Genomic DNA, 10,306 nt, shown 5'->3' on the forward strand with positions numbered 1-10,306 from the left:
CAAAACAAGTCCAAGAACACAAAAGGAAAGGGTGGGCTGAGCTCATGAACGCACTCGTCATCCAGTAAACATCACTTTGTCAGTTTGTCCTGTCCACCTCAGCGTCATCGGCTGCCAATTTGGAATCCAAGAACAATCTCTTTACATGTGCCTATTTTTTATTTCAATGCAAGGAGTTTTCACTTTTGATTGTTGATTTGATGGAGTTAGAGAACATGAGTGATTAAACGTGTAAATGGCTATAACTGAGTTATTTAATTTATATTTACCCTTATTTTATTAAATAAATAACATTTTAATTTTTTGTTAGAACTCCAGTACCATATTGATTTAAAAAAAAAATACTGAATTATCAATCATCTATAGATAAATTTAGAATTTAAAGAGAAAAAAACTAAAAAATAGTTTAATAAGATAATGTTCAATATGAGTCAAAGCATTATAAGAACTTTTCAAGAGGTTTAAAAGAATGATTTGTTGAAAATATCTAACCATGTAGTGAACTCATTTTTCTGGATGAGGCCGCACTGGACGCAAGTCACATGCACCAAGGTGCGAGCCAATGACTTCTGGGCTCGTGTCCGGGTTCGTTCACTCCGTGATTATTTAAATAAAAAATAAAAAAAAACATTAATGTTTAGAAAGAAAGATAAATGGTAGTTACAATCAGATATTTGATGGAGTTTATAATATTATCATCTTCGAAAAAATAGTAAATAATAAAAAGGGACAAGTTTTATCTTACTTTTTATTTTAAAAATTCCAAAACCCATTGTAAAATTATTTTAAAATCTAATAATAAAAAATAGGTTAACTCACTAAGGATCTAAAAAGAAAATATTCAACAATTGAATACTTATTGCACAATTAATGGGAAACAAATCCCTAACAATAAATACTTTGAAAGTGCAAAGAAGTTATGTTCACATGTTGGTTTGGATAGTATGGACAAATTAATTTTGAAATGGACATCACTAGGCGTGTGTCCATGAATAACTGCTTTTCAAACTATTTTTTCTTAAAACTATATCAATTTTTTTTATTTAAAAATACATTAAAATAATTTAAAAACATTAAAAAAATATATTGAATTGTGCAATCAATTAAGTTATCTTCACATGCTGGTTTGGTTAGTATGGACAAATTAATTTTGAAATGGACATGTCATGAATAATTATTTTTCAAACTGTTTTTTCTTAAAAATATATCAACAATTGTTTTTCAAACTTCTTTTCATTTAAAAATACAATAAAATAATTCAAAAACATTAAAAAAAAAAAAAAACAATTTGAAAGCACAGACAATTAAGTTATCTTCACATGTTGGTTTGGTTAGTATGGACAGATAAATTAGGAAATGGACATGATTAGGCGTGTGTCCATGAACCTGTCTATTCATGAGAGCACCTCATTAATCTCCATGGCAAGTTCCTGGCTGGGACCAAGAGGTCCAAAAGCATCAAAGTAAATGGGGCATGTGGCTTTTTAGACCAAGCTTCCTCCTATGGAAATGGTCTTTCTTGGAGATTAACTATACCCATTTCGGCTCCCATTATGGACAGTAAAGGCTCATGTCAAGAACTTAATTAGGATTTTTAAGCTTTAAAATATAGTCTTAAACCGAAGGAAATTAGGCTTTTAATATTTCCATGCTCTAACTATATTATATATGTGTGTGTGTGTATAAAAATATGATTTGATAAAACATCTGTATGGTTTGGTCTACTAAGTAAATTTTAATAAATTAAATATTTGGGCTACAATTAAATAAACCCTACAAAGATTTAATAAATAAATAATGTAATATCTATATTAAAAAAAAAATGATACAGTACCGTGTTAAAAAAAAAAAAAAAAAAAAAGACCTGTGTTTCTTCAATGGAATCTGACTGTACAATTTGCGGCTTCAGTGTTCACACATTTTGACGCACAAAAGACTTTGACTTTTGAAGTCTTTCCATTTGGTAAAGTGTTTGAAGTCACTGTCAGTTACCCATATGTCTCAAGGACAGGTCGTCGGGCCGACCACGCATTTATTCTGCCCCGGGCAGCTTTTTTTTGTGTTTTTTCTTTCCTACGGCATCTCATGGAAATGGTCAAGACACATTCTCCATAACTTTTAATTTTAATAATCTCAAAATAGCGGCACTTCAGGTCTTCGTCTAGTAATTGAAAGAATTTTTTTTTTTTTTTTTTATTTTTATTTTGAGTTCAAATTTCATTGTACATGCTTATCATCCCCGCGGTGTCTTACATGCTCATTGAGTTTGCAGGATGTTCAGTGAGTCGTGGGATTAGTCGTGGTGCGCGCAAGCTGGTCCGGACACCCATATAAATAAAAAATATATATATATAATCTCAAGATAGCGTCTTTTTATCTTTTCTGTTTTTTAAAAAATAAAAATTTATTTCAAAGTTATTCTGTAAATATTTTTATTCAATATTTTTATCTTTATTAATTAAACACATACCTATCCCTTCTATTCTAAAACATTATATCCTTTATAATATCCATGAAAATCCTCTAACAAGTAGGGGCTTGTTATTTTTAAAATAAATTAGGAATTACTGGGCTTATGTTTTTAGTTTTTATTGTTGGAGTTTTGTTCAAACAGTATAGTTAATATGTATATTTAAGATGGATCCACTTATTTTTTTTGGGGTTATAGCTTTGTTGGGATTTAAATTCAAACATTGAAAAAATAAAAATAAATATTTTAATATATTTTTAATTAAAACATATTTTTAAAAAATAATCAAATAATGTGAAAACTATCCGAGGAAATCATGCTGTAAAGAAAAAGAAAAAAGAAACACATGTAGAAAAAAAAAAAAAAAAAAACGGCCTTCTCATTAGGCTTTGAAAAACAATAAAAGACAAAAAAGGGGCGGCCAACTAATAGTTTTAAAATTAAATCAGCAATCATATTTTCCCTTTCATTGTAACCTTACTATTGTTTTTGCATTTTTAAATGTCTTTTAAAAAATTTAAAATTTAAAATTTTTTTTGTTTAAAATTAATATTTTTAGTGTTTTTAGATTATTTTGATACACCAATATCAAAAATAATTTTTTTTAAAAAAAAAAAAAATAATATTTCGATGCATTTATAAGTGAAAAATATTTTTAAAATCAATCACAACCACATTGCCTATTTAATTAGGATTTTTTTTAAAATGATTTGTATGTTTAAAGATTATTTGCATAGAATTATAAAAATTAATAATTAGGTTTGATACGAGATTACAAATATTGGAGGCGAATTATTATGAATAATTATTACAATAAGTAGTTTTTAAGACTATAAAAAATGAGTTTTCAGAATGTTTGTTGTATTGACTCATAAATTGGGGATTGAGTGTTATTAGAAATAAAGAAATAAATTATTAAATGATTAGTGAGAAATAATTAAAAATTGATTTGGTGTGTGTTTTGAAAAATAAAAGAAAGGAAAAATAATACTGCTTGAAAGGTAAAATTATATATTAAAAAAAAACTAATTGGGGGTATGAAATTGTTGTTCATAGGAATTATTATTTTTGCTTCAGTTTGGTTTTTTTTTTAAAATAAAAAACTAAATTAATTTTTTTAAAAAAATCAAAACCGAATCGAAACCAGTTTAAACCGACCGATTTTGATTCGGCTTGGTTTTTAAGAAAAAAATAGGTTCAAGCCGGTTTGGCTTGGTTTTTTAGATTTAGCTCAACTTTTTTGGTTTTGGCTTGGTTTTTTTAATTTAACTCTATTTTTTTTAGTTTTTAGAAAGTTGGTTACCAAAACTTCTCTGTTTTTTAAAAAAATTTCGTTCTTGCTCATTGTGTTATTTTCGATTTAAGCCTAGAATTTTTGTTATGAGTTTGTCGTGGGATTCTCAATGAGTAAAAAAACATCATGATATTTTAGTTGATGTTAAATTTTTCAAAAATAAATTTGGTTGTATTGATTGGAAAAAATTGAAAATGAAAGGACTCAATTTGACATCATGGCTAAAACCAGGTTTTTTTACCATTGAAAAATGCTCCTTTTTCATTTTTATACCTTCAAATTTTGTCAAAGTTTTCTGGTCCCTTTATTTTAAAAATCATATAGTTTCGTCCAAAACTTTGTTTTATTTACATACCAATCCTTGAGTTTAAGAGTGGAGAGAGATGTATTATTTTTATATTTTTTTAATACACTCACATTAAAATTATCATAATTTTAATTTTTTTTTATAATTGAAACTTGCTTTTAAAATAATGATAGAATGTTGTCTAATAAACAAATATTTTGATAAAAACATTCAAATACAATTAAACACTTTAATGAGATTAAAAAAAAAAAAGATTTTAGTTAGAGAGATATCCTTTTTCATTCTTATTTTAAATCATCTAATTTTTTTTAGTACGTCTTCTTACTAACCTACATTACACTAAAAAGCAATTAATTATTATAAAAACCAACCTTCTCTTAGCAATTAACCCCATTCAAAAATCCAATTAAACATGTTAAGATGATATAAAAATAATAATTATTATCATATTTCAACTATATATGAAGCACCAACTGGGCTGAGCCCACCAAAATCTGCTACTTGCTGGAATGGGGCTGGCCCTACTCATATGATTGTAGCCAGGTTTATACTATCGAGAAGAGCTTATAATTTTTTTTTCAATTAAAACTTTTTGAATGTTCCTCGAGATTTGATTCGATGCCTTTTTTTAAAAAAAATATCTCTATAACAAAAAGAAAATTATATATTTTATTTGGTTGTAAACAATAATTTATTAATTAATGAGATGAGGTGTTCAAATATTTTATTGGAGATAATTTTTAATTATTTTTATCAAGTATTTTCCTTGTTTCATGAATCTTAAATGTTCATTTGGTTTTAGGTTGTACCACCATGCAATTGTGATTATTTGTTAAAGTATTTTTTATGTTAAAATATATTAAAATTATTTTTAATAACACAATAAAGAAATTCAAAATATAAAAAAAAAACCTTTTAGTTAAAAAACAATTTTTTTAATATATATATATATATATATGTTTGTGAAAACATCAATAGAGCTGCAAGTCCTGATCCAAATTCCTCCAGATTCAGTAATACTCTATCTTTTCTTAATTAGAAATTTCTATATTTCTTCTGTGTAGCATCGCAGGTTCTGGAGATTTGATGACAAGCGGTCCCTTACACAAAAAGAAAAACGAAGTCTTTTTTTTTTTTTTTTTTTTTTTTTGTCTTTGAATCTATATTTTTCTTCCTATGCCAAATGATGAATATATATTAAGGTGAAGATTGATTTAGTATTTTTTTTAAAAAAAATAGAACGAAAAAAAATATTAGAAAGGTATTTTCAACCATATCAGGGAAAAGACAATAAATAATGACTGAACAAATTCTTTTTGAAGAGAGCCTGCAAATCACTTGGAGGCCTCTTTAATATAATTAATAAAAAATATTATTTTTTTGGTGCTTAGAAATAAAATAACAATTATTTTTTAAAATAATTTTTACTCGATAATACATCAAAATAATATTTTTTTTTATTTTTAATATATTAAAATAAAAAAATAATAATTTTAAATAAAAAAATTAATTTTTTAGAAAACATATTTCAGCAACTTACAAGATATTTTTATCTTTATCTTTATCAATCACTTGATGGCATAGACTATCAATTGTGGCCTGTAAAATTGTTCTCCTAGGATAATGATTTACTGCCAATTTTCTGAAGATCTTTTGAAAGAAATGATATAATTGGCCGTTCATAGGACTTTCATAATTAGTTTTATATATTGGTTCTAGCACAAATAAATGGGTTTTGTTTCCCATTTAATTTATGATTTTGGAATTGAATAAAAAAAAAAAAGAAGAAGAACAAGTAAGAAATTTTAAAAAATGCAAACATCCCATGAATTGGCCTATCTAAAACATTCGCAACAAAACATGTAATTATAGGAAGGTAAGACATAAATAATTATATTACATATCCAGATATGACCACTAATGACCAACCCCACAAAAGAACCTAAATCTTCAACAAAATATTTTCAGCGTTGATATAAAAAATAAATTTAAAAAATAAAAAATTATTTTGATATATTTTTAAATAAAAAATATTGTAAAAAACAATAAAAACTATCCAAGAAAATCAAGCTGTAAAGAAAAAGAAAGACTTGTAGGAAAAAAAAATGGCCTTCTCATTAGGCTTTGAAAAAGAATAAGAGACAAAAAAGGGGCGGCAAGCTAATATTTTAATTATTGCTCTTTCAAAAAAAAAAAAAACAATTAGTCCCATTAAATTAAATAAAAAAAATTAAATGGCTTCCCACAACACATAAGATTGAACATCTTAATTTACATATATTTCTCATTTTATCAATTTAATTTTTAATTAAGGTTAATTTTTTTTCTAGTATTTGTTAGTGTATATAATCCTTAATTTATGTTATTAAACATATATTTCAAGTTTTAAGCTCATAATAAAATATAAAATTCTTACAACTAGAAAACACATTAACAATGTTAGAATGCTATTTTCTTATATTTAAAGTTTTTTTTCAACCAACCCGTAGCGATTCACGGGGCAATTACCTAGACAAGGCTAAAAAACACCAACCTTCTCTTAACTATTAACCCCATTCAAAAATCCAATTAAACATGTTAAGATGATATAAAAATAATTATTATTCTCATTTTTCAACTATAGATGAAGCACCAACTAGGCTGAGCCCACCAAAATCTGCTACTTGCTAGAATGGTGCTGGGCCCTACTCATATGGTTGTAGCAACGGTAGAGATCACGTGCCAGGTTTATGCCATCAAGAGCTTATAATTTTTTTTTCAATTAAAACTTCTCGAATGTCCCTCAAGATTTGATTCAATACTTTTTTTTTTTTTTTTTAATATATCTATAACTCAAAATAATTTTTTATTTTATTTTCTTATAAAAAATAATTTATTAATTAATGAGATAAGTGTAAAAATATTTTTTTAGATACAATTTTTAATTATTTTTGTCAAATATTTTCTTGGTGATTCATAAATATAATTTTAATGTTAATTTGGTTTTGAGGCTGTACTCATGGTGTAATTTTAGTTTTTTTAATAAAAAAATTAAAATAATATTTTTACACGTTACAAGAATATTTGATGTTGTAATACAATCTTATTTCCAAACAAAACCTTGTTTTTGTTATTTTTTTTTTCTTGAGAAGGTTACTCTTATTATTTAATCAAATTCCTAGATTTGTCAATAGGACTTTGGCTGAAGTGAGTGAGTAGAAAAACAGGCATGATATCTCTCTCTCTCTTTCTATATATATATATATATATATATATATATATATATATATATATATATATATATTATAGTTTGGAAGTGATATCAATTTTTTTTAAATATTTTTATTTAATAATATATTAAAATAATATATTTTTTATTTTTTACAATTATTTTTAATATTAGCATATTAAAATAATATTAAAATAAAAAATTAAAATTTTTGCAAAACAATATTTAACATAGCTTTATTGTTATCTTTTTTTTATTTATTTATGTGGGTGTTTGGGCAGCTTGCGCGCATCACGGCTAATCTCACGGGTTACTGAACATTAAATATCCTGCAAACTAAGTGAGCATGTAAGGCATCGCGGGGAAATGACAAATGTGCATGATGATTTGAACTCAAAAATACAAAAAAAAAAAAAATACCTTTTAATCGTTGTATCAAGAATAATACTTTTAAATGTAGCTTTATTGTTATCTTAATCAATCACTTGATGGCATTGACTATCATTTGTGGCCTGTACGATTGTTAGTCCTAGGATAATGATTAACTGCCAAAATTTCTAAACAGCTTTTGAAAGAAATGATATAATTGGCCGTTCATAGGACTTTCATAATTAGTTTTATATTGGTTTTAGCACAAATAAAAAGGGTTTTGTTTCCCATTTAATTTATGATTTTGGAATTGAATAATAAATAGAAAAAGAACAAGAAAGAAATTTAAAAAAATGCAAACACTCGATTGTGAACTGGCACTATCTAAAACATTAGCAACAAGACATATTATTATAAGAAAGCAAGACATAACTCAAACAATTATATTACATATCCATATGTGACCACTCATGACCAACCCCACAGAAGAAAGAACCTCAATCTCAGACCAAACCCTAATGCTAGCAGTACTTGCGACCGAGCAGGGACATCTACGCCGTGGATAATTTAACCTAACTTCTTCTACATAAACTCAGGGGTTTTGATTACAGGCTTCCCTTTGGCATAATCTTCAAAATTTGAATCACAAGACTTTAACTGCTGTGCAATGCAAGACAGGCAAGGTCTCCAGTAGATCATAAGTTAACATGGATGCTCTAGGCTTCGCCGGCCGGTCAGAAAACCCCCGGGGCAACGGTGCCGGTGTTGCTCTCTCACATGTGGCTATCCACTTGGATTGCATATATTTATGCTTTCTCCATGGACCCAAGTGCATCTTCTTCTCCTTCATGCACTTTTTAGCTGCAGAACATAGTATTTTGATCAAGCCCTTTAGCCTGTCTGCTTTGCCTACAAATACTTCTGGTAGCCGGCTAATTAGCTGATTGTATTCTTGATTTGCTTTCGCCATCTCGAATTCTGCTCGAAAATTCAACTCGATTACGACTCTCACCTCTCCTTTCTTTGAACTTAATTTGCCCACCACTTCCAAAAAAGTGTGTTCCCCTGCATAAATTTGAAGAAAAATGTTCAGACCATGCACGTCAGATAGATCATTCATGTGTTTGTACCTCATTAATCATATCCCATGGTCTTAATCATTACGGATTAATTCATAACCATCCTCTATGATTAATATTGATAACATTTTTGTCATAAAGAAGAGAGAGAAATTATGAATTTGCTGTACCTGAAGGGATTTCTTCAGATCTCTTCCACTTTGACTTGCAGATGGCACAATTATAACCTTCATTTTGAAGCCGGATTGAGATTTCTCTTTGCAAGCAATCCCGGCAATCTCCGGCCACCGGTTTCCCACACAAACAATGCATGCCAACCCCATTAATTTCCTTCAGAGTATCTTTTGTAGCTTGACGAATCTTGGCCTCGAGAGAACTTGTCCTATACAATGTTGCCTGCAAATGCAACCATAACATAATCAATACCAACTCCCATTAGGCATAATTTAATCTAGCAATGACCTTGACATCAGCCTTGACACATTATAGATTGAAAAAAAAGGGTGAAAATTCACCTGAAGAAGTTGGTTTTGTTCATCCCAAAATTTCTTGTTCTCTTCAACGTTACAAGGACTAATCTCATCTTCATCCTCCTCGTTATATTCACCACCTGAAGCACATGAGCTATCAGGGGACACTTCTTGTTCTTCCAAAAAACCGAAAACAATGTCGGTAAAATACGCCGGATCGTCGGAAAACCCGACATTCTCTTCAAAACTCCGGTAGTTTAGAGGCAATCTGGCTATGACTTGAGCCATGAAATCCTGATCAGGCTTGGGAGAAAACTGATGTTTCACTTGTGGTTAATTTGAACAAGTCTACAAAAAATGTGACATATTTATAGTAATATTTGGAGTGCTACGTGGGACCAACATGTCCTAAGTGGACGAACTAGACCCCGCGTAGACGAAGGTTGCTTTAGCTGATGTGGCAAGAATTCATTGGAAGCTTGAGCAAGTTTATTTCAGTGGCAGCTGTGTACCACGTCAGTCTGAGCAATAATTGTTTCAGCGTCGTAACTCTGGATATGCTCAAAATATTCTATCACCCAGCTACTAGTCATGTTTAGTAAGATAATCACCTTAGGAGTAATCATTAACTAATTAGAAAATTAGTGAGGGTTCATCCTGATCAATAGAGGCTGTGGGGCTGGTTATAATGGAGAAAGGACCACCAGCAGCAAGCTTTCATGTGGCGAAAGAGCTTTGACATGGCATTGTTCTTACATGGTTTTATCCAATTTCTTTTTCTTTTTAATTATTATTATTTTTGTTAATCCAAGAAGAGTGGGGTCTGAAATCGCAATGAAGTTTCTTAGCATATGCCATTGCCCATTAGTTTATGCAAGATGCAACTTGCAAGGAGCTAGCTTGAGGATAAATCTTTCAGGATATTCCAGATTTTAGGTTGATTTCTTTTTATTTTGTGTTTATAAAATAGCCAATAGGCAATGGATGACAAAAAAGACCCATGGCTCTTCTACATTTAAGAAAATGGAAGACATGAAAGGACTAGCTAGCTAGTACTATAGCTAGTTTGCCCTATGCAATATGCTGGGATTTTTCTAAAACTGAAAGTA

General features: G+C 28.6%; 1 protein-coding gene across 1 annotated transcript; it reads right to left on the bottom strand.

The window, feature by feature from the left end:
• Positions 1-8,040: 8,040 nt before the first annotated feature.
• LOC118050373 (uncharacterized) lies at positions 8,041-9,520 on the bottom strand. The gene is made up of 3 exons (XM_035060711.2): positions 9,243-9,520; positions 8,898-9,123; positions 8,041-8,713 (listed from the first exon to the last, which is right to left on the bottom strand). The coding sequence occupies exons 1-3, from the start codon at positions 9,483-9,485 to the stop codon at positions 8,292-8,294; spliced, it is 891 nt and encodes a 296-aa protein (XP_034916602.1). The 5' UTR covers positions 9,486-9,520; the 3' UTR covers positions 8,041-8,291.
• Positions 9,521-10,306: the final 786 nt, after the last annotated feature.

This window comes from Populus alba, chromosome 13 (assembly GCF_005239225.2).
Source record: "Populus alba chromosome 13, ASM523922v2, whole genome shotgun sequence".
In the NCBI taxonomy this organism is placed as follows: domain Eukaryota; kingdom Viridiplantae; phylum Streptophyta; class Magnoliopsida; order Malpighiales; family Salicaceae; genus Populus; species Populus alba.